The sequence below is a fragment of the Panthera onca genome, chromosome A1, assembly GCF_046562875.1.
Source record: "Panthera onca isolate mPanOnc1 chromosome A1, mPanOnc1 haplotype 2, whole genome shotgun sequence".
In the NCBI taxonomy this organism is placed as follows: domain Eukaryota; kingdom Metazoa; phylum Chordata; class Mammalia; order Carnivora; family Felidae; genus Panthera; species Panthera onca.
In genome coordinates, this window is record NC_138339.1 from 213,403,157 (window position 1) to 213,429,029 (window position 25,873).

At 44.8% G+C, this 25,873-nt stretch overlaps 1 protein-coding gene across 10 annotated transcripts in view; it reads right to left on the minus strand.

Annotated features, from left to right (window-relative positions):
• ENOX1 (ecto-NOX disulfide-thiol exchanger 1) overlaps window positions 1-25,873 on the minus strand; it is a 555,654-nt gene that overhangs the window by 78,874 nt on the left and 450,907 nt on the right. For all 10 annotated transcript variants that reach the window (XM_078433342.2, XM_078433340.2, XM_078433328.2 and 7 more), the window contains one exon: window positions 14,706-14,890. In XM_078433342.2, the coding sequence (XP_078289468.1) occupies window positions 14,706-14,890 (185 nt within the window). The remainder of the gene's footprint in view (window positions 1-14,705; window positions 14,891-25,873) is intronic.

Below are 25,873 nucleotides of genomic sequence, written 5' to 3' on the forward strand. Positions count from 1 at the left end.
TCTCTCAAAAATAAATACACATCAAAAAAATAATAAAAATTTTAATGTTTCCTCTAGGTTCTGTTTTAGCTGCATCCCAGAAGTTATTGCTATGTTGTAATTTAACTATCAATTACTTGTGGGTATTTTAAAATTCCATTTCTGATTTCATTGGATTTGTGGGTTTAGATGTGTGCCTTGAAATTTCCAAATGCATAAGACTTATTTTAGTTATCTTTAGTGACATGGATTCCTTAACAATTGTGCTGTGGTCAGAAGATGCGAGAGTGCTCCTTTGAAATTTGCAGAGATTTGCTTTAAGATGTAGCGTAAGAGGGGCACCTGGGTCGCTCGGTCGGTTAAGCGTCCGACTTCGGCTCAGGTCATGATCTCACGGTCCGTGAGTTCGAGCCCCGCGTCGCGCTCTGTGCTGACCGCTCAGAGCCTGGAGCCTGTTTCGGATTCTGTGTCTCCCTCTCTCTCTGCCCCTCCCCTGTTCATGCTCTGTCTCTCTCTGTCTCAAAAATAAATAAACGTTAAAAAAAAAATTAAAAAAAAAAAGATGTAGTATAAGATTATTTTTTGTACATGTTCCAGGTATATGTGAAAGGCACAGTTTTCCATTTATGTCCTATCAAACTTACGGGGGCTGAGTTCCGCGGAAAGTCTTGGTAGACTACAACACTGGAAGGAACAGCAGCAGGAAGGGAATGGCAGAGCTGCTTAGAAAATTGTCCTTTATTTCCTGACATAGTTTAGGGTCTTTCCACTAAAGAGCGAGGTGGGCATGTTCCCTGTTGTCCTTTCAGTCTCAATTTGTCACATAATGTCACTCTCAATATTAGGAAAAACCATTAGAAGGCAATTTTAAGCACTGTACTGCCTGCTTTGGAGGCCTCTTCCCTGTGGTTTCTGATCCCTGGTTCCTTGATAAGCATGGAATGAATAAATAAGAATATCGTTTCCTAGGGCCCACTAAAAGCCATTAGAGCATTCTGGCGGTAGAAGGGTGTGGTGTGCACAGAAACATTTGTGACCACACACACACCCAGTCAGCAGGATGGAAACTCTGCGCTCACTCCCCGAGCAGACATTCTCTGGGAGCCCCGAGGGAGCCTCACTGGCTGCACTAGAGGAGATGACGGGCCAACAAGTTCCCTGGGACCCGAGAGATCAGGGAGCAGGGAGCATGCATGACCTCTAAAGACAGGAGGACTCCATCAAACCTTCTATTTCAACACAGACTTCTCAGAAAGCCAGTTCCATTCAGTCAGGGAGAGAGGATTATTACTTGTTTGGGCAAGTGTAGGGAAAAGCAGCAGAGATTAGGACACAGGGAAGCTGGCTGAGAGTTTTCCGTCACAGAATAAATTGTGCGCGGTGACCCAACAATTTGTTCTTTTCTTCACTCATTTATTCAGATAGTTGTCGGATATGAAGTACTGTGTTAGCCCTGAGAGACTGGTCTTAGGTGCTCACATTAGTTTCAACTGCGATGTCAGAAGAAAAAAGGAATGAACACTTAGTTAACCTGGTGGAGGAAAATAACCCCTGTGCCTCAACTCACTTTTCAGGGGGATGGGAGATGGGTACAAAGGAATGCAAAGGACAAGTTTCTCAGAATGCGGGGATGTAGGGGGAGATGGAGTGAGGACCTGAGGACCAGAAACTGGGAGCCTGGGGCAGCAGAGGTGAAAGAATGGTGGTGGGGTGCTTAGCGCAGTGACTGGACCTCTCCATTTGATTACAAGCAGAAAGTAATGCCGGAATAGGGGCTCGCTAATGCCCTTCCTGTTTTTTTTTCAATTTTTAATGTTTATTTTTTGAGAGAGAGAAAGAGAGAAATAGAGAGAGGGAGGGGGGCAGAGAGAGGGAGACACAGAATCTGAAGCAGGCTCCAAGCTCCGAGCTGTCAGCAAAGAGCCCATCGTGGGGCTTGAACTCACAAACCGTGAGATCATGATCTGAGTCAAAGTCGGATGCTCAACCGACTGAGCCACCCAGGCGCCCCACCCTTCCTGGTTTTAATATTCCGTATTTTGTGGTTGTCTTGCTGTAACAACCTTGGTAAAACCGAGCCCATATCCAGTCCAGATTTTGTACGTAAAGCAGAATTCCCATTATCATCTCATTCTACCTTGCTGTTTTACTGTGCGTGGACCCCACAGACAAAACAAAGCATGGGTTTTTCATGAGAAATGGCCAGCAGACTGTGGACTTAAAAGGAAGCAGGTCCGTCACCAGCTGGACAGAAAAGCTGACTGGAAAGACCAGCCTAATCGTCTAAGACCCGAGGGCCTATAGGGGCAGGGTGAGACCTGGGAGTGCCCTTCAGTGACCTGGTGCTTCTCTGAAATCAATCTGAGCTCATATGCTCAGATGTGGAGTAGTGAGACTACATTATAACCCCCTCTTTCCCTTCCCCCCACATGATAAACGGGAGGATTACTGGGGGGAAGATTATATTGTAAAGAGAAACTCAGCACTATAGCTTTTTTTATGGACTTTACAGTTAGAGGTCATTACCAAAACCTTCCTGAAATCCATCGTGAGTCGCACAATTTAAGAACTACAAACCACGGGCAGCGAAATACCCACCCAGGAGGAAAGAAGACAAGGTGCCCAGAGAATTAGTGAAGGACAAACCTGCAGAGTAACCTCTGTGTTTGAATGATCACAGACTGTCACGCACCGGCTCAGGAAAGGACTTACTCAGGGAAGAATGTAAATCACGGGTGAAAACACACACCTCTAATAAGGCGAGTGAGAGTCCCCGCGCTTGCTAATGGAACTCCTCTGACTAGAATACCTGAGTAATACCTGGCTTAAGATGGATTAAGGTGGCGGTGGTGGAGGAGGACATGAAAGGTGGAGCGTGTATGCACGGGGGAGGACGGCAGAATAAATTGAGAGAACAGGAGGAAGGAGAAGGAAAGTGATAATAAAGCTTTGAAAAGTCACTCTGCTCTCAAGCACTACCTGTAGCACCCCTTTCTCGGAGACCTACAGCCGAGTTCGAATATACTCTCCTTTTCTATCTTCCCAGTACCGCCAGAAAATAAAGGTGTCGTGGCTGTTTCCTAAGTGTGTGTGTGTGTGTGTGTGTGTGTGTGTGTGTGTGACAGAGACAGACAGAGAGAAAGATGGAGGTAGGGAGGAAGAGAAAGACAGAGAGAGGAGGCAGGCACAGAGACACCCAGAAAGCACTAAAACGGAGATCAGTACCCAACTGAGGAGTGTGCACAAAACAAGAAATTCAGGAGGCAGGGTCTTTCCAGAGATCGACTGAATGAAATGGGTGGTCTATAAAGCGAGGGCCAGATTGGGCACTAACTTTGTTTACGTTTCCCTTGATGACTATTCGGGGTGCTTTGTTAAACAGAGGAGAAAACATAGTCTTTAACTAACCATCTAGCATCTTGGAACTGAATTCCCAATTACACACTTTGGTTACAATTCCAGAAATGCGGACTGACTGAATGTGTGTGTGTGTGTGTGTGTGCGCGCGCGCATGCGTGTGCATGCACGGGCATGCATTAGAGAGAAAGAACATAGGAGAAACGTAAATGTTAAAAAGGGCAGTATCCAGGTGGTGAAACTAGGAATGATTTCTGTCTCCTGTAGATGCTTCTTTTATGTTTCCAAGTTTTCTGCATTGAGTGTATATTCTTTTGGGAAAAGGAAAATAAAACAAAAATGAAAATGACAAACCTAGACCCAGAAAAATGGGAATGCCCCCCGCCATGTTTGTCTTCCTCGCTCTTTATTCTCCTCTCAGATAAAGAGGAATTTTTCCCTCTGACTCAGTCTCCTTGCTTCTTTGTTTGCACGTTACATTGTTGCTTCTACTACAGTTCTCCCCTTTCCTCTCCACTGGGCTCATGCTCATTTCCAAGGAGGAGATCGGCTGGTCTTGCAGCCCTTATGTTTCCTCTCCTAACTAGCTGCATGGAGAAAGCCTTGGGGCACGGCTCTCTCCCAGTGGGGCCCAATTTGAGAGCCGGATAATTACGCCAATCTGCCCGGGAGCGGGTCACCTGCTGTATACAGGCGGCAGGGTGTGCTGGCCCGGGTTTGGGGCGCCACGGGGACGAGGCCGCTTCTTTGTGTTGGCGGACTACAGAGAAAAGAAGTCAAGGCCAGACCACAAGGATTCATTTTAGCGTCGGTGGCTGGCGGGGAGAGACGACAACGGTCAAACAGAGCGAAAGGCCAGCATGTGTCTGCAGCAAAAGCCCATTTTGATTTACTACGTTTAAGAAAAGATCCATTTCACTATAAATCTGGCACTTTTGATGTGATATGGCCTTGAAGTCAGGAGGCAATTTCCAAAAGAGGTGGTGGAAGGGAGGGTCGTTCAAAGGTCATCCAAGGACTGCAGCTGACTGTGTTGGGAAAAGGGGAGTTGCTTTATCCTGGGAAAGGCTGCAGATGCAGTGTCTCCCGTTGTAGATGTTGGGGAAAAGCAGTTACAAGGTAGAAGCCAAACGATTTTAATGGTCTGCAGGGCAATGTCATTATTTCTACCCCCGGCTCCTACATCGATTTCTCTGCTAGCCTCATTATTTTTAGAAGGGATGATTACTAATGAGGATGCATTTGATGATCACATTAATTAATGGAAGAGCTGGATAACTAATTATGAGATGAAGCCTCCCATAGTTAAGTTTTATTAGGGCTTCTTTTTCCCTTCCCCGAAGTGAAGAGATTTATTTTTGCAGTTCAAATTTAAGAAATAACAGCCGCATGTTCGTTATTTTCTTTTTGCTAGCTCTTACTCTGCTGATGCAAAGCCCAAATGAGGGGCTGTGGCAGAGTCAGAAAACAGGCAGCGGGTTCTTGCCAGTAATTTCGCTAACAATCAACAAGCACAGCAAGGGCACAGCCCGCTGGTCTTCGGCTACCCTGACGACTGCAGTTCTGGAGCGCCACTTCTAGAATATACTGTAGAAGGTTCTGGAGTAACAGACCGAACATGGGGGCTGTGGTCAGAAAGACCTGGGTTGGCACTTTGACTCTGCCAGGAACAGGCTATACTCTGGACGAGTCACTTGACATGTCTAGGTCTCAATTTCCTCCCTGAGACACTGAGATAAGCACTCGCAATTCAAATGCTCCTGAACTGTGAGCACTGAGTATACTGAGGTGAATTAACCGTGGGGAGGGGCCCTCTCAGAGAAGGGGTGTGGGAGCAAGGCCACCCTGCTGTTAGGAAACTCGGATGTGTCCAGACGTGCCCTGCACATCCTGGGTCTTCCGTTAACTCCCTACAATTCTTCACATTTTCACTAGAAATGGGGCGATCACACTTTGTAAAACAGCCGTCCCAAAGGCGTTCACATACATGATCTCACTTTATTCCAACAGACCCGTGGCAGGACCCACGGTCCACATGAAAAACCTGAGGTTCCGAGGGGCTGACTGATGCAAAGTTGTACAGAAAAGAGTCAGGCTGGAGCCAGCTCTTCCTTCTGCTGGTTCAGTGTTTTTATTTCCTGGTGCAAGAGCTTGGCCTGGCTCAGCTGGCATACAGGCAGCTAGCTTATCTCCTTATCTTATAGTCTCGGTCCAAAGAAAACAGCAAGATACCCTGGGACCCAACCTTGTGTGAAACTGCTAAAAAAAAAAAACAAAAAAACAAAAAAAACCCCAAAAAACAAACTTGGGGTGGTTTCCTCTCCCTTATCTTTGCTTTTAATTTTTGTATCTTGCCCCCAGTCAAACGGGAATGTGCTTTTAAAACTTCCAGACCCCTGTGCACATGTCAGGTATGATCATTTCGAACCGGTAGGGCTTTGTGATGTAAAGTGCTGGGCTAAGACTCGGAGAATCGGTTTCTATTTCTGGTTCCAAATGTACCTAACAACACTCCAGGAGTCTCACACCCAAGTGGGATACGTACCCTCTTCGGATGTGCCAGGATACGGCCTGCAAATGTTAGAAAATACACACGCTGCCAGCGGGAACTCTCCAAATGACTTAACCGCCTAATGAAAGGCGCCAGTGAGTTATGAATGAGGATTATCATCAGTGTCTCACGGGCTGCTATTACAATGCATCACCCCAAGGTACCTGGTTGAGGAATGGGTACAAAATGAAACTATAAACTCTGGGATAGTTAAGTAAAAAGAAAGGAAGACAATAATGGACCCCAAATATGGCTGTTTTGAACCATCATGTCCGGTCCTCAAAACTTTGTAAAGCCACATCATCTGAGAGATGTGTATGTTTCATAAGTTTACTCTTCTTTTTAATGTTTTACTTATTTTTGAGAGAGAGAGAGTCAGAGAGACAGAGACAGAGCATGAGCAGGGGAGGGGCAGAGTGAGAGGGAGACACAGAATCTGAAACAGGCTCCAGGCTCTGAGCTGTCAGCACAGAGCCCGACGCGGGGCTCGAACCCACAGCCCGTGAGATAATGACCTGAGCCGAAGTCGGACGCTTAACCAACTGAGTCACCCAGGTGCCCCTAAGTTTTCTTATTCTAGTCAGAGGTGAAAGACTTTTAATATGAATGTGGGCCATGTCTTATGAATTGTTTTCTATTCAGAAAGAAAAAAAAAAACGTCATTTAGGAAGTTGAAATAGAATCAAATAAACACAGGCTGTGTCTCTGCTGCCCTTACCTTGTATAGATTCCAGATGTGTGTGTGTGTGTGTGTGTGTGTGTGTGTGTGTGTGTACTTACGCACACACATATTTTTTGAACTTTTTAAGATTAAAGGTTTTACTAATTACACATGAAAGTCTAAAAGAAAGCCTCTTTCTCTACACTGTAATAATGTGATTTTCTTTTTTCTTTTTTTTTTTTTTTAAATAATGCGATTTTCTTGCCCTGTCCAGTGATACTGAATTATTTTCTGTACTGATGCTTCATATATTAAAGATATTATGATAATATTGTTACGTGCTTCTTCCGGAAGGAGTACACAACCAGATCGTGATGTATGTGTGATTTCTTCCTTCTAACTGTCATTTTTGAGGTTCATGAACCCTACTTAGAAGGAAATCCTCACAATACGTTGCAACTTAAATTCCAAACTAATCGATCCTTAGTTCATTTACCTAAATATTCCACAAAAGCTCTTAAAACGTAATTTGTCATTTATAAGAATGTTGAATTTCTTCCTTTAGAAAAATGTCTTTTTCCATTTTCTTATTCTTCTATGTGTATGTTTGTGTCATTTTCCTTATTTTTTGTAACTACATTAGAAGAACTGTTCTCCCCACTGTGTCTTCCATGACCTCTGCACATCCTTCCCACCTTCCACCTGGAACAGCTTTTATTCCTCTACTCTGTGCGCATCCATTTGAGCTGAGGCTTGCCCCCTCCACACCATTAGCATTCCCCCCATCCCCTGCAATTCCCTGCCTCTTCTACTCTTCTAGGGCAAACAACCAAAGCAGAGTGGACAAAAAGTTAACCATTTCTCTAGCATTATTACAGATTTCAGCCTCTTCATGTTGCCTTCTCCTGACTACATGCCTTCCTTTCCTTCACCCTAAAACCCTTCTAATTTGTGCATCTGCCTCCCAATCCTGAAGCAGCTGTCTTTACTCTAAAACATGCTGCCTTCAGTTCCCATGTCCTTTCCTCTTAGACGTCTATACAATGTGCTTGCTGTCCTTCCTTTCCCTATGGATTTCTGGACAGCCAGAATCATTTGCAACACTCTTCTTCTGCCTCCTTCACTGGCCCGCACGTTAATCAAGAATTCATTCGAGGACTGGATTAAAGTTAAAAGCCCCTGAAACACGTTCTTGTTCAAGATGTCAGACACAGTACATTTTATCTGCTCTTTGGGTTTTCTTCCTCCAGAAACTCAATTAAGATGGCTGTCAGTGAATAAACTTAAAAGAGCAAAGGGAATGGGACGGGAGTTCCAGGGAATTCTCATGTATGGGAGATTCTGGCATCTGTGGGATCCCCAACTGTCCCAAAAGTGAAGCCTGGTGGTGAGCAGTGAGCGCACCACTGTGTGGGAGGAGACTTGGCCTGGGAGGAGAGTGGAGGAGAGCTGGACACAGCAGCCAGCAGACCCGCCCCCATAGCTCCTGGGGAAGTAATCCCTTCCCTCCCAGAGAGAAGCACCCCAGCGAACATCACCCCACGAAAAGAAACCTGTAGCAGCCAAGAGACAGATTGAGACACAAAAGCAAACACCCAATCCTGGAATAAATAGAAATGACTCAGGAACAAAAAGAATTTTAAGCATTCTAATTAGTATTCTCAAAGAGATCTGAGAAGATACTGAAACCAAAAAAAAAAAAAAAAATTGCATGAAAAGACAGTAATCGAAGAAGAAAAAGAACATTTGGAAATAAAATAACCTGATGATCAAATAGAAACTTCAGAGGAAAGGATAAAAGACACGGTTTAAACAGATAACATGAGAAGAACGATAATACACACATAGCATGAGCCTAGGAAGGTCCATTATCTGACTGGTGGGCATTTCAGAAAGAAAATAAAAACAGAAAACAAAAATGGAAAATTATCAAGGAAACAGAGAAACTCCTGTTGCAAAGTCCTGCTACATCTGTCTGTGTTCTTCACCTATAGAACCTCTCCCAAGTTGTTCACAGAAACACCGTTTGAAGTTCACTGGAAGCAATGGGCCTGATGGGCTTTCGAGGATTCTTATAATTTTTAAGGGGCAGGGTTTTTATTTTCCAGAAAAAAAAATTTTTTAAAGCGTCTAAAATTTTCCTGGATACAGCTCACTTCACCTTTCCTTCCCTGAAATTTCTGATGGTCAGAAACACCACCTACGGCACAATCCTGCTGCCGTGATATCATCCTGGCTTTGACAGGAACACGTGACACTTCACTGTATGTGAACTTGGGAGGGGAAATGAGCACACACTTTTCATTATCTCTTCTAAAAAGTACTTACTAAGCAATTGAACAGTTTTAGAGAAGATTTCAGAAGAGATGCTTAAGTGGTCAGACACACTCGCTGTCATTTCAACACACTTTCATTTCTTTCTTAATATCTATCCCAAAGACCAACTCTTGACCAACCTTTGGCAAAACTAGCTGGGGTTGCTGTATATTTTAGGGAAATAGCAGTATTATATTTGTCTGTCTCCTTCTGTAAGATTGGTCTAGATTGGTGAGGTTTTGTAAGACAGATACAGAAAAACCATACATACGTTCCCTTTTAAGCCCAGGGGGGAAAACACTTGTTACTTAATTTCTAAGATGCTGTTGATCATGATAATCCTCTTGTCCCAAATTTTGTCCTGTCTTGCTCAAAGTTGTCAAGACAGCCAGCCTTGGTCTTTACTAATGTCAAGCCAAGACTGTTAGAAAGCCACTGCTCTACATGGGCCAATGGTTTACTGGCCTAAAGGCAGTTGGTCTTCAGATGACATTTGCTAACACTATTAAAAAGCATTGGCTCAAAGTATTTACGAGGGACCCTTCTGACATAATCATCATCAGTCACACACAGTTTTACGATCAGCAGCTTATAATGGGATCTTGTTGTTATGTGAATATTTAGCAGTCCTGTCAATATGATTTACACAAGGCTTCGAAAGGAATTGATTTTTAAATTGGTTATTTAAAATTACGACATATTGACCTATCCTCATGAACGAAAATACAAGTATTGTTTAAATTCAAGTGTGATTAAAACCAGAATGAGATGCCATTCTACACTTACTATATAGTGGCTAAAAAAAGACAAGTGAAACAAAACAGGCTGATCATATCACGTGCTGACCGACAAGGACACGAAACAACTGGAATTCTCTTGTATCCCATGGGAATGCATGATGGTATAGACACTTTGGGCAACATTCCAGCAGTTTCTTAGTTAAACACACTTACCATACGAACTAGCAATCCTAGTCCTAGGTTTTTACCCAAGTGAAATGAAAACTTACGTCCCAACAAAAAGTCTGTAAGTGAATGTTGCCAGCACATTTGTTCATATTAGCCCCAAAGAGGAAACCACCCAAATGTCCATTAGCTGGTGACCAAATGAACAAATTATGGCTCTTCCTTACATTGGGATACTATCCAGCATAAAGAGGAATGAACTCCTGATATATACAGCAACAAATTTGAGGAATCTCAAATTCATTACGCTAACTGAAAGAAGCCAGACTCAACGGTTGCATTCTATGTAATTCTACTCATATGACACTCTGGAAAATGCAAAACTATGACGGGTAGAAAAAAAAAATCTGTGGTTGCTTGGAGTTGGGTTGACTAAAAGAGACACAAAGGAATTTCTGGAGGGTGACAGGACAATCCTATATTGATTGTGGTCTTGGTTACATGAGTGTATCTATCGATTTGTCAAAACTCATAGAACTGTAGCCCTAAAGAGAGTATTTTTATTATATGTAAATTTTGCCTCGATAAATTCAGGGTAACTGGAAGATAAATGAGAGTTTGCGATATGTACATTCTTTCCTTGTATACTTAAAAATACAAATGAAAGCCAACCAGCTCACTACTCTTGTGGCAGAGACAAGTTAACTTCACTGCCAGCTTAAGATCAGGTAAAGGGTACGGTGTTACCATGGATACAAACTATTATTTCCTTTTGTGTGAAGTCTCTAATATTAAATCATGACTTACACGTAATGTAGGGGTAGACTCAGAAACAACCAAAGTCACCCAAGGGTTTTCAGCCTTAGGACCCCTGCCCATGATGTTTTCTTCATGAACGTAAGAGAAACTATAATGTCGGTGAGAATATCTTTAAGGGATTAAAAGAAGAAAGGGTAAAACTGCTTCGCTAAACTTGAGGGCATTTCTAAAAATGGTATGCTAGATCTGAGGCTGTTAAGACTTTATTTTCTTCTGTTTGTTACAGAAATAATTTCCTGTAGATCGACCGCTAACACAACGGCATGTGGGAGGCTAACCTCTCCTTTAGCTGTTGACTTGCCCGTGAGATCATGATTTTCTAATTAATAAAGTGGAGAGGGGGCAGACTGAGTAAATTTTAAAATCAGCAGAATTCTTTGCAGTAGGGCTCAAATTAGCAAGTTGTGGTAACTTCTGCAAAATGATATTAAGGTAGAGGTTGACTCTTAAAGAGCACACATATTTTGGAACTCTGTATTAAAGACGTGTTGCCACAGAGACTGCCACACATCTACCTAATAACCACTGAAAATTAAAGTCATAGCCACTGCCACTGAGTGAGCGCTTCCCACGTGCTAGGAAGAGCTATGAATACTTGCAGGATGTCAGCTCCCACCGTCTGCCTTGCTATTTATGGTCCAAGAATCCCGAATGATCCAGAGTTCCCCACAGGCTCCATGGTAGTTCTTGTCCCTGTACTCTTGTCCATTACTCTTACGTTCAACAAATACATATTTATCTAGGGGCGCCAGGGTGGCTCAGTTGGTTAAGCATCTGGCTCGATCTCAGCTCAGGTCTTGATCTCAGGGTCATGAGTTCAAGCCCCACATTGGGCTCCGCCTGGGTGTGAAGCCTACTTAAAATATATATATGTGTGTGTGTGTGTATATATATATATATATATATATATATATATACGTACGTATACGTATACGTACGTATATATATATATATATATACACACACACACACATACGTATACGTATACGTACGTATATATATACATATATATATATACATGTGTGTATATATATATATACGTATATATATACATGTGTGTATATATATATACGTATATATACACACACACATACGTACGTATATATATACATGTATATATATACGTATATATATATATACGTACGTATATGTGTGTGTGTGTGTGTGTGTGTATATATATATATATATAATATAGCTACCATGTGTCTATTAATGATTGAATTGTTTCCATTCAAAATTTATATGTTGAAATCTTAGCCCCCTGTACCTCAGAAAATAGTATTTGGAAACAGAGTCATTAGAGGTATGATTCGGTAAGACGAGGTCATAGTGGAATAGCATGGGCCCCTCAGTCCTATACAAATTGTATCATTATCAAAAGCAGAAATTTGGACACTGATACACACAGGGAGGATGCTATGTGAAGATGAAGGCAGAGATTAGGGTGATGCTTCTGCGAGGCACGGAACACCAAGGATTGTAGGGAAACCACCAGAAGTTTGGGGAAGTTCTGGAATAGGTTCTCCCTCACAGCCCTCAGAAGGAACCACTCCTGCTGACACCTTGATCTTGAACTTCTAACCTCTAGAACCATGAGACAATACATTTCTGCTATTTGGGGCACCTGGGTGGCTCAGTCGGTTAAGCATCCAACTCCTGTGTTCAGTTCAGATAGTGTTCTCGCGTTTGTGAGTTCAAGCCCCACGTTGGGCTTGACCTTGACAGTACAAAGCCTGCTTGGGATTCTCTCTCTCTCTCCCCCTCTCTCTTCCCCTCCCCCACTTGTTCTTCTCTCTCTCTCTCTCTCTCAATAAACATTAAAAAATTAAAAAAAAATGTCTGCAAATCGTACCAAAACCAAAACCAAATCCCACAAAACAAAACTATTTTAAAGTACATTTCCTACTGACAAGGAAATTCTGCAAATGTATGAGAAGCCACAATAACCAAACACCTCTCTCAAGGGGCTGCAGCTTCGCAGTCCCTGATGCTGACTCCCGGGCATCCTTCTCCCTGACGGCTGAGCTCACCCTTACCTCCTCAGATTTCCTTCATATTTGAATCTCTGATTGCCTTAACCGTTCCATCAACTTAAAAAAAAAATTAATGTTTATTTATTTTTGAGAGAGAGAGCATGAGTGGGAAAGAGGCAGAGAGAAAGACAGAGAGAGAGAGAGAGAGAGAGAGAGAGAGAGAGAGAGAGGATCAGAAGCAGGCTCCAGGCTCTGAGCTATCAGAACAGAGCCTGATGCGGGACTTTAACCCATGGACCATGAGATCATGACCCGGGCTGAAGTTGGACACTTAACCGACTGAGCCACCTAGGCATCCCCAATTCCATCAACTTTTCAAGCAACTGGGATAATCTTTACTGGAGGAAAAGTGGGCCCATTGCATGAGGCATGAGATGGTAACTGTGGCCTAGGTCTGGCCTCATGGTCTTTGGGGAAATTGACAGACAGACTCTCCTCCCGGCAGGGGCGCCGACACACAGCCCATGTTGGGGCATATGGACAACCCCGGGAGCCTCGCACAGCAGCTGTTACACCAATTTCCAAGTGCGGGGACCTGAGCGGCAACTGTAATGACATTTTCCTGGCTGGCTCTGACCTCTGAATCGCAGTGATTTGTCTAACACACACTGTGAACACCAACCAGTTAGGACTCAAAGCCAAGACTCAAAAATCGCTTTAAAATGGCAGGAGATATTTAAGACATAATTTCTGTGAGTTGGTCATTAACTTGCTTATATCCCAATCTGTACATCTTTTTTTTTTTTTTTTATAATCCTTTCCTCTCAATTATTTTTCCCTGCTTGGCTAATGTTTCTGTAGCAGTTACCTCTAATCATTAAGACACTTTTGTAGGCAATCCATGCTCCTGAGCTTGGAGAGCAGTCCATATGGATAGGGGCATTAAAACAATATTCTACGTACTCTACGTTTTAGTGTCCCATCATTCTATTTCCATTCCCCTTGTTTAAATAAAAACACATTTTTTCCCCCAGAAAAGAGTGGTTAGGTTTGTACGTTCAGAGGGGTGATATAAAATACCGTGTGTGATGACAATTTACGCTGTATCATTGCAAGGTCACTCGAAGGCTCAAACGCCGTTAAGTGATGCTTTCAGATATCAATCCAGCTATGAGTCTCTGGTTCTATTTCCCGACCGCTGAGGCCTCCTCTCCCCTCAAGTCCTCATCCCAGCAGTCCAAGTTCCTTCTCCTCCCTCCAACGCCCCACAGCTCCTGTCTCTTCCTGACAGTTCCCACAGACACATCTTTAACTTCAGTGCATGAGGCTGAGGTCTGGCACCCTTCACAAAGGCATAGATACCAGCCTGTTTTTGAAGTTGCCCATACCCCCCATTCTGGAACTTCATCTTTTCCAGCAACAAACGTGTCTTAAGTATGTACAGTGTGTTCATGAAACCTGACTAGACCCTAAGGATGATCCAAAAGAAGTGAAACCAACCCAGAGTTTACACATACACCGAGCTTGAAAACAAGCTCACCATGCTTCTGGAAATCTGTTGGCGTGCTTTTAACTTAAAAGTTCTCAGGTGGTGGGGCACCTGGGTGGCCCAGATGGTTAAGGGTCCAAGTCTTGATTTCCACGCAGGTCATGACCTCACGGTTCCTGAGTTCGAGCCCCGTGTGGGGCTCTGCATGGACAGCACCGAGCCTGCTTGGCATCCTCTCGCTCCCTCTCTCTCTCTCTCTGCCCCTCTCCCGCTCATCCACAGGCGTGCATGCTCTCGCTCTTTCAAAATAAATCAATAACCATAAAGAAATGTCCTCAGATGCTAAAACCCTTGAGTCGTGATCCACGAGGATTTTCTGACCATTTTCCACGCGGCTCACCTCCCCCTACAAACCTTTTGACCTCCTAGATTCTCTTCCTTAGCTTCCTGCCTCGCGGGTGTTCTTCTTGAGCCTGATTTTTTTCTGCAGACTCTGCCCTTCTGCAGTCACCGGCACTTTCCTTTCCTTGCTAGCTTGGCGCTTGTCCTTTGTTCTCTTTCACCTTTCCTGGCAAATGGCTCCCGTCTCACATCCGCGGAACGCACGCACCCCTTGCCCTCGCGGAAAAAAAAAGAAAAGTCTGGGCCCAGGTACCTGCTGCATGCCCTGCATGGTCTGTTGCAGGAACTGAAGCTGCTGGTCCTTGGTGACATTGTCCTCCGTTCGGAAAAGCTGCTCTTTCTCCTGTTTCAGCAGCTCCACTTCGTTCCTGTAGGCGTCCAGCTGCCAGCGCAGACTGTCGTTCTCCTCTTTCAGAGCATAGGCCTGAGCAGCCAGGGCTGGAAGGCAAACACACAGAACAAGTTCAGGTCCGTCACCTTCCTGCTTAGACCGGGGCGGGGGGGGGGGGGGGGATTTCGCGGGATGGGGCGTCTCTCACCCAAATTCTTACCGTTCCCACCAGCTCAGAAACAAACCCCAAATGCCTGGCCCCGGGGCTCTTTGATTCCCGGCTGGTGAGCATCACTTCTTTGGGAATTTTTATCGATTGCATCTGTCCTGTCTGATGGAGGCATGCTTCTTGTGGGCCCAGGAGTCACTCCTCCCCAGTGCTGGCCTCTTGGCCTCTCCCCCAGTCCGAGGCACCCTCTCGCAAGCGGGAACGTGCTGCTAGGTGGGGACAGCACGGGGGCCACTTTCTTTCACCGAATCAGCCTTTCCACAGGTTGAGGCCTGCAGCCACATCCCAGGGGACAGAGGGATCGACACGGACGTCATTCCCCCCCGCACGGCCGCTGGGACAAATCGCACAGATGGCTCGCCCCCTCCTTATCAGGACGGTAGGCTGGCTCCATATGTTTCACCAACAGATTAAAACCCTGCTTCCCTGCAAGGCCGTGACACTCCTTCCCGAAACCGAAAACTCTCCATGTGTGGATTCGGATCTTACTCACGTCTCCATCCTACCGAGAAACCCAGACCGTTACAGAAATGGCAGAGACTGAAAACAGAAGAGTGGGTGGCACAAAGCAACACGGGATGGTTTCCAGCTTCCCGGCTGGGGTCTCTCCCCTGATACTAACCGCCGACTGAGCACCCAGCACGTGAGCGACACCGGACCCGACGATTCGCACGGATTCATCACTTCATCCCCCCTCAGGCCTAGAATGTAGGTGCTGCTCTTAATCCCATTCTTTACAGAGGACAAAAATGAGGCACAGAGAAGCTAGAGAACTTGTCTCGCCCCACAAAGGAAGTATCGTAAACAGTCTTCAAACCTAGTCCTCAAGTCGCTGGGCTTTTTGCCCGTCCAGATGCGTTTAGTTCTCATCAGACCGTTTGAAACCCCTCGCGACTTCTCTCCCCCTCCACTCTCCCACCAGTTGCCCACACTTTCTTCCCCCTCCCACAGAAAATGCATTCTCTATTCTTGTAAGCAAGAGAAAAGAGAAGGAGAAATTTCAAAACTTATCAGAAACTTCTTCAAAGAAGTGACTTCCGGTTTGTAAGGGCATGACGTGAGGCCTATTGGCCAGCAGGTTCTCAGTACGTGCTCATTTCCACCCCCTCCCCCAACCAGTGCCAATCAGAGACCACTGGGGGTCAGCCTCTTGGATGTTCTACCTTCACATTACAATATGCAGATAATAGATCTTTACAGAAGTGCTCTGAGACCCCAGTGAATTCTCTCCTCAAATATCAAACCTCAAATTATGTTAATAATAGTTTTATAGTTGAGTGGTTTATAGTATTCTGCTTTGCAAAATGATTATGTATAGTACACATGGAAATACTAATCAAATAGAACATGCAATTAACCAGAAAATTCCCTACCTCAAACCATTAGGGATCAATTAGTCAACACGCAGTTACTGCATACATACTCTGTGCCCAGGCCTGCCTGGGCATCCTGGAGCACAGAAGGAGGAGCCAGAATATGTCTTCTCTCAGGCAGCTTAGAAGATCAGAGAAACTGATACATTTGAAAAGAAACAAATACGTTCAAGGGAAGAGAGAACAGCCTGACGGCTGGCCTATGGTAGGCATTTGATGAATGCTCGTTGAATGAACAAATAAATGAGCAACTTAGTGTCGAGGGAATTCATCCTGTTGGGGCTCAGAGAAGAGAAAGGAAGATGCGGACCAGAATGATAAAAGAGGGCCTGGAAGGCTCAAGAACTGGGGAAGGATGTCTGAGTCTGGACAGGGCAAGAGCATAAGCAAAAGTTCAGGGAAGAGAATTTAAGGGAGACCACTTGGGGCAGGAAGGAGGGAAGCTTGACCAAAAAGGCACATGTCGGTCTGGAGGCAGTGAGGGAAAGGCGGGCTGTGTCACGGGATGAGAGGGGATGGAACTCAGAAGTCAGGCTAGAGAGTGAGATTCAAGTGGGGCAGCTGATGGAGAACCATGCCAGGTGCCCGGGCAGCGGAAGGACACAACGGAATTGGTGATTTAGTAAGATTAGTTTGGCACTGGTGCGTGGAATGAACTAGAGGCTGCAGGGAATGAATGAAGGAAATTTTATTTGGTGTCTGTGTGTGTGCAAAACCAAGGAGCAGCCAATTTTACAGTTTCCGGGGACTTACTCATAAAATCGGAAACGACCCAGGGTATAGCCAGGAGCATGAGCTACTGTTTTCTAACATCACACTGCCCAACTCCAGATCTTGTCCACACCCCATGACACCAACTCCTGACAACTCAGTTTACCAATCCGCAAGGAAATGGTTATGAGGCATCATTTGAGAGGGATGCTGTAATAGGGCAAAATTACAGAAAATGCAAATGATGAAAAAAATGTTGGCACCACATAAGCACATTACTACATTTAGTAGCATTCAAAGACACTTAAGTCATTTCCTTAGGAAGCTCTATTTGGCCCTTTTTCAATTTAGAGTGGCATTTTTATTATCATAACTGATAGCAGGTGTTTGTGAAGAAATCGATTAGTATGCAGGGATGGAAATTACATTTTCCAAATGAATTGCATAGTCTGCAAGATACGCTGAAATCTGTGTAGCAAAATGCAAGCAGTTATAAAGCATGTGCCAGCAACATTATTTAAATAAATTATCTGAACATAAATACATATAGGAGAGTGCACCATCCATTATTTCACGGGCTCTCTTAGAAGCCTGTGTAACGGCAGTGCTGACAGTTATTCTTGGCTGAGCCGAGTGGCCACTATTCTTGCCAAGGAAGAGACAATGCTGTTTGCATTTCTGGAATAGGAATGTGATATCATTATACACATATACATATACATATACATATACGTATACGTATACATATATGTATATGTATATATATACACACATATATATATGTATATGTATATGTATATGTATATGTATATGTATATGTATATATGTATATGTGTATATATATATATATATATATATATATAATTTTTTTTTAAAAAGCAGCTGTAACTCTCCTCCCTCCACCCCAAATCAATACCATAGCCAATCCCATCAACGTTTTTATAACTGAGGCATATAACTAATTTACATTCCTGATTAAATGATTTCAAGCTTGATAGTTGCAAAAAAAAAAAAATGGTTACTCATGTGGCAGCAAAGTGGTTATTTCTACAGGGTGAGAAATTGTATATTGACTCCACTTAACTTCAGGCCACCTGTTTGTAAACATTGTTAAGTGTCATGGGCAGCCCTGAATGCACCCCTCACACGAGGCTTCTGGGAACATTATGTTCCTTGAGCCCGGAAAGAAACAAAGTCCTGATAATTCCTAGCTTAATACCATTTTTTCAGGATATTAAAAATTCAGTAACTTGACCAAGTTCCATTCTTTCATTTCTCTCCCTTCGTCTTTACTCTTTAGCTCTTCCCAGGACACTGTATTAAATGAAACAGTCTTGAAAAATGTGTAATCAAGCTTCCATGATAAAATTTACCCTTGAGAGACTGCATAACAGATTCACTATTCAAATAAGCGTAAGGACTAAAAATAACCTACGGTGTGTGTCTTTTTGTAAGATTCCCTGAGGAGTGTACTATGTTCCGATAAATGGAATATTTAGCTAAGAGCCACCACCTGTGGATTACCCATTTGCAATAATTAACACAAAAAGAATACAATGAGCCTTCAAATGTAAACTACTCTTCTGAATCCAATGAAATCTTCCTTTGGTGATTCTAGTGGCACCTGAATCTATTGGTGCCTCTGGATTATCAGTAATTCACTCACAACCAACCAGATTATTGAGAAGATGGGGCATCCAAAGGGGAAGGGCAGTGCAGTTGTTCCGACCCTAGAAAAATTGTTCCCGCGATTTTCTGATTGGATCAAAAATGAAACAGCAACAGAAGAAAAACTTTGCCAACCAAGATTAAATTACATTTCAAGAATTAGCACTAGACTACTAAAATTACCAAAGTGACGTCAGTGTAGGAAAATTGATCCAAAGATTAAATTGTACCGCTGAAAAGGAGGTTTAAAGGGATTACAGCAGCTTGCTTTACCCTTTACGAGATTCCATACAAACCATTATTCTTTATATTAATTATGGCCAAAGTGACCTCTTCCTGTCTCCTGTATTACTTACTGTGTTTCCATGGAAACAGAGAGTGGCAGGCTTAACTTCTTTAAGTAAATAATCTGGGGAAAGCCTTGAAATCTCTCTCTTACCAGCCGGAGCCGGCCTCAGAAAAATAATTAGCCCTATATGAAGAATGTAAGTTATTTTGGGTTATGTCCCGGTAAGCTGACAGTATGTTAATATCTTTTTTCCTGCTCAGGCAAGATGTAACTAAATTAATAAAACACTTTAACATATTATTCCTAACAATATCTGGATGTCTCAAGAACTGTTCATCTTTGTGTCTTTGGGGAACTCCGCGTTTAACATTCTCCCTCTGCTCTGCCAGATGCAGACGTGGAATGCCAGGAGAGGGCTGCTGAACTGTGTGTTTCTTTCCCCCACACAAGAAGCCCTTCTCAAGGATTCATCAGCTGCTGCCCAGACGGGCGGCTGTGCTGACAGAGTCAGAACACGGGATGATATGGAGAGGTCCAAGGCCTGGAAGACACCCCCACGATATCGGTCACCTTCCAGCCCCCCTGGGCTAGTGACTTAGCTACTGGCCAGGCCCCATCTGCCTCTCCCCAAGCCTCTCCTTGCAGGCTGCCTGGCGGGGAGGGGGGGGTGGGGAGGGGGGTTGCCCTTCTGTGGCAGAGACAGCATGCGGTGCACCCAAACTCATGCTTTTCTTTGCTCAGTGCAGCGTCGTTCCTGACAGGTGAGTGTCCCAGAGGCTGGTGCTCACCAGCGGGGCATGAGGGAGCGAGGGGTGTCTTCTGAATAATGTCTCTTCCCGCTGCTGGAATGGGCCTGGGTCTCTGACTCACCACACACAGGAAAGGTGCCCGGAGACCGACAGTGTCTGCTTAGGGACTCTTCTGTGCTCAAGAATAAACTTTTCGAGGGCGCCCGGGTGGTCAGTCGGTTAAGCGTCCGACTCTCGATCTCAGCTCAGGTCACGATCTCACAGTTTGTAAGTTCAAGCCCTGCGTCGGGCTCTGTGCTGATGGTGTGGAGCCTGCTAGGGATTCTCTCTTTACCTCTCTCCCTGCTTCCCCCCCACGTATGCGCGCGCGCTCTCTCAAGATAAACAAATACATACAAAAATGAAAAAAAAAAGAATAAGCTTTTTCTTGGCACTGGGAAGCCCCTGAAAATGTGGGCCTTATTTACAAACTAGCTGGTGTTCCTGTAAGCCAGTATTTCCCCCAGTAACGGCCTCCGTCCAGGTTCTCAGGTGGCAGTGGTGCTGACGGGGCCGCGAGCACGCTCTGAGAAATGCTGCTCAGACCATCGCTCGTTCTGTCACCTGGTTCCTGAATTGGGGCTACGGTTGGCTTGTTTGGACAAAACCTTCTGGAGGAAGCTCCATGCCTTGCACCTTTGAGGGCAGTCCTGCCCTGGCCACATCCCAATGCCCTGAGCGCCTCTTTTCGGAGTGAGGGCGAGAGTTCACCCTTCCCCATTTCCCCCAAATAAAAACCAGCAATAAGAATAGTGGTGGTAACAGCTAACAATTTCTAACATGCCAGGCACTGTGCGAGGCATGTGACTTGCACGATCTCCTTGCAGCATCCAAAAACACGATATAGTGAGTATGATCACAGTTTTTATTTTACAGGTGATGGAGCTGGGTTTGAGAGATGCAGGGGTTGGAGGCGCAGGCTTTCCACCCAGTTTACCTCCTGTCCTCGACATAATGCCATTGGGGTAGCCTGGGCGCGGGTAAGTGCTACAGCCGGAGAGGGAAGGAACCAAGGACACCATGAGAGTGGCAAATTTGTTGCTAAAACAGAAAACGGCTTCCACTTGTGGCACTGTTTGGGGAGCGTTCTGCTTGAGGCCCTATTTTAACACAGACACACAAGTTTCTTCTGCAGGAGAATCTTGGGAATGATCCATAAGGAAGGACCCGTCTGGCCCCCTTTGGACAGTCTTGACGCCTGACTCAGACCACTTAGGGATCCTCCTTCTGCCCCCCGTGTCTCTCTCCTCTGAAATGGCCACACTGATAGTCATGAACTGCCGAGCTCCTGAGCCGCAGTTGGTTAATAAGGCTCCATTGGGACAGCTGTGTCCAGGGGTGCCTGGGTGGCTCAGTTGGTTTTTGGGTGTCTGACTTCAGCTCAGGTTGTGATCTCGCGGTCCGTGAGTTCGAGCCCCGCGTCGGGCTCTGTGCTGACAGCCTGGAGCCTGGAGTCTGCTTCGGATTCTGTGTCTCCCTCTCTCTCTGCCCCTCCTCCACTCACGCTCTGCCTCGCTCTCAAGAATAAATAAACATTAAAATATATATATTTATTTAAAAATTATATATATAATACGTATTTATATATATTATATATATAATACATATTTATATATATTATATATAATATATATAATACATATTATATATAATATATATTTATATATTATATATATTTATATATTATATATATTATATATAATATATATTTATATATTATATATAATATGTATAATATTTATAATATATATTATATATAATATATAAATATATAATATTTATATATTATATATAATATATATATTTATATATTATAATATATTATAATATATAAATATATATTTATAAAATATTTATATATAAAAAATATATATATTTATATATATTTATAAAATATATATTTATATATAAAATATGAATATAAAAATATATAATATATTATATATTATTTTATATATTATATATATATATATAATGTATATATGCCTCCCCCTCCCTCAACCTTCTGACCTCACCTGTGTGGTTGCTCTGTCATGTGCCTTCAGTTACAGTAAAGGCGATGGAAAAACCTCTCTTCCCACCGAGTCCCGTCCCCAAGATGTCCTCTGAACAGGCCAAGGAAAGCCCAAGACAAGACCTGGGTCTGCCCTCAGCTGACCAGGGGAAGGAAGGCCTGGGGTCGTTGGACTGCTGCCATGTCGGTGCCTCCCAGTGTCCAGACACAGAGCTGAAGGGCATCATGGCCCCGCTGCCCGGCCAGGCTCCTGCTAGACAGCCTCCTACAGTCCCAACAAACTGTAATCGATCTGTTTCTCAGTCACACCTGTATCACCGCGGAAGCAGCAATCTTCCTCAAATTGCTCACGGAAATTCCTTCTGCTACATTTTTGCAGGATTATTATTATTACAACTTAGCATTGACATAACATTTTATATTTGCAGTGTGCATTATAGCCTGCACATTAGCTATTATTAGGGAGAGCTAAACAGAAGCACAATGCGGTGTCTATTTCCATCTTTGTGTGAGGCCGGTGGAATAAGGGTAATTTGGAGAGTGCAGGTAAGCTAGATCCTGTTATTATAATGGCTTAAATTCGAGTCTGGAGGCACAACCCACAGCTGGCAAAAAAAACAGGAAAATCAGGAAAAAAGCCCCGTCTGTCTCCCCTTCCACACAGCTCATCCTCACCAAGGGGTCTGCGCCCCAGAGCAGCAGCCACAAGGTGCTGCGGGGTGCAGACACCATGGAGAATTCACATCATGCCTTCCTGCTTTGCCACCGACCTTATTCTCCTCTGATGCCACCCCCAGCTTCCCCCATCGTCCCCAGGGCAAAATGAGCGGAGAGGCTTGCCCACTCCTTTCAACAGCAGGATAAGCCTGCAATTTAAAGTACTGTTGAAGGATGCTGGGTGGGGGTGAGGGACGCCTTTCAAGGACTCGGGCGAGCACAGATCAAGACCCAGCAGTCTCCGGGAGAGGGTGGCCAGACTGCCAGGGCAGGATGAGGGGGAAGGAGGGGAGAGGGGGTTGGGTTGTTGGAGTCCCAAACCCAGGCAGCAGGGCTACCGAGAGGGGCATTTCTCCCCTCAACTCCAGCTCTCCCCCCCCCCCCGCCCCCCTTTACTTTTTTTGATCAGATGTCAGTTTTCTTTTTCATTTTCAATGTTGACCTCCAAGAGTCAGGACTACCTCTTTTCTACCTTCTGAAGGCTTTAGAGATTCCTTTTCAGAGCAGACTCAGACCAAGATAAATCTTACAACGACACAGGTTTCGGGGGCGTGGGAACGCCTCCCCCCGCCATGGCCGCCACCCTCGCACACAGAGCGCCCCCCTTGGGTACAACTCTGCACCACTGGCTTTTAGCTCTGGGCCGCTGCACCCTTCATAGCGGTTGGTCTTGTCCAACCAGAGAAGCCTGAATCACAACCTCTCCCTTGAAGGAATTCCTCGTCTCATTTCTCATTTCCTCACCTGCCTGCGGCGTAAGGACCTCACCTCCTTCCCCCACTAACTTGCGGATTCCTTGGTCATTTCTCATTTTCTTCAAGACACCTTCCCCTCAAGAAGTGGGGATTTCCTGCTCCTACTAACACCTCCCCAGACACACACACACACACACACACACACACACACACACACACTCTTGAACTGGTGGTTTCCACCACATAAAACACATCCACACTCGGAAATGTGAAGAGAAGCTCAGCCTGAACCTCAACATTCTCAGATGTAGGCACCATCTTTTGCAAGGAATAGCAACTTTTCCCACAGTTTTTTTTTTTTTTTTTTTTTTTTTTTAATCTTAGCACACACATCATATACTTGGGGCAACAAAGAGGAGTTGCACAGAAAACGCTTTTCTCCCCTCAGTTTTTTGTGCTTTATATAAACGTTAACTATCCAGTCTACTAAGAGAGAACAAAGACTTTGCTCTCAAGCTTTTTTGGGGGGTGGGGGGGCGGGGGGGAAGTGGTGGGTGGGGACTGTGCTTGGGCTGCCCGTGAAGTCTCATCCTCTCCACTCTCCTGGTCACCAGTGTTGAGACTGATTGATGCGCACGTATTTGTGCCTGACATTAGGGCAGAAAGAATTCCTGTCCTCTCTAAGTACGTAACCACAGTAGAACCACATTGGTATGAATAACTGAGGCCAGTATTCCTCCAAGTTTCCTCCACCCGCAGCCCTCATTTGTTCCACTTTGGTATCTTAAAGGGGAATTCTTGGAGCTATCCCATCCCAGACCCTCTGAATCTGAGGGTCTGGAATGGGGTCTGAGGATGTGCCTTTCAACGACCATCCAGGGCGGGCTGAACGCATGCCAAAGTTTTAGAGCCGCTTCCCTGGCCCGTAGGGACCGGATCCCCGTTCCTTCGTAACTTTCTTCCAGTCTTACATTTCTTTCGTCATTTTTTTTTGACACCTGCTTTCTCTGAGCCTTTTCTGGCAGCTTTTCTGTTCTTAAAAGGACCTTCTCGTGTCCAGCTTTTACCCTCCAACATGGCCGCCGAGGCCTCTCCGCCATCTGCCTTGCCTTCTCGCATTTCATCAATCTATCCACCTGTTCCTCTCTGAACGCTACTTACTGCCTCTCCCGTGATGATATTGTGACTGAATGCTTTCATAAATCCTCCCGGCAGTGTCTCCAAAACACATTTTTCTGATCTACTGGATGTTGTTGCGTATTCGTTTTCTTCGCAGCCATATTTCTGGAGAAAGTGCCTGCCACAGCAGGTCCGTGGCTTGCGCCCCGGAGAGGCCCAGCCCAACCTCTGTGCCCGGTGGGAACTAATGACCCTTGGCCAGGGGTCCTGACACCAGCTTCTTACTGAGGAGAGGGGGCCCATCCCTGCTTGTCTCTAACCACTGATGGATGAGAAAACAGTTCCTGGCTATTCTCCTAGAGTCTGAGAAAAGCAGAGACTCTGTACTTGGCCTTCCCCACGTTTTTCTGCATCAGACTACCCTCATTTTTTTTTTGTCTTTCCTCCCAAACAACCCTTTTCCGATTAGCCAGAGGATGCTTCACATGTTCCTCACGCAGCTATGACGAGGGGGGGTTCTCCACCAGTGTCACGCATGCCACACTTAAACCAATAAACTAGCTCCCTTTCATTTCTTCTTTCTCTGGTCCTTGGTGATTTGCCATGTCAGTCACTTCCTTTCCCCTAAACATTTTTATCTTTTACTTCATTTTCTTACCTTAAAATTTGTTATGCTTATTTATTGTTTGAGAGAGAGAGAGAGAGCGCGAGCGAGCAAGCCAGGGAGGGGCAGAGGGAGGGACAGAAAGAAATCCCAAGCAGGCTCCGCGCTGTCAGCCCAGAGCCCGACTTGGGGTTCAAACTCGCAAACTGTGAGATCATGGCCAGAGCTGAAACCGAGTGCCGGGCACTTAACCGACAGAGCTGCCCCGGTGCCCCACCTTTTACTTCATGTTCATTTTCTTCTCATCCTTTATTACCTTACCTCAACCTGTTTCTTCTTCCCGTTCTTTCTGTTATTGACGGACATCAGTCCCCATGTCATGTGCCAGTGGTTTTCAAGCCTTTGTGTGGCAGAAATACCTGAGGACTATTTCATAACTCACGTGAGTGGGCATTAACTCCCAGCCGTTGCCAGGAAAGCTTCCCAGCTCTTTCTCACGCGGAGCCAGGGCTGTGAATCACTCATCTACACCTTCTGTCACTGCTCACCGGTATCAGTCTTCCACGTTGCCATAGTACCAGGTATTTGCAAAGTGCCACGGAGCCCCTTCCTCGGTCATTTCTTACGACCTCAAGTAAACTCTCTTAGGATGAGCCGCACGTTACTATCGAGAAGGCTGGGGCTTGGAAGAGACACATTGTTTGCCAAGCCACTCCAGAAACAAAACTCAGCTACTTCCAGAGGCCTCTAACTTCATCTGGCTCGAAGTTATTTCTTTATTATGTTCAGTGTCTCTAAACGCTTCCAGGAATACCGGTTCTCACTCGTCTATCCACTTCCTTAGAGCCTTTCTAATGATTTTGCCACCCAAAGGACCCCCTCA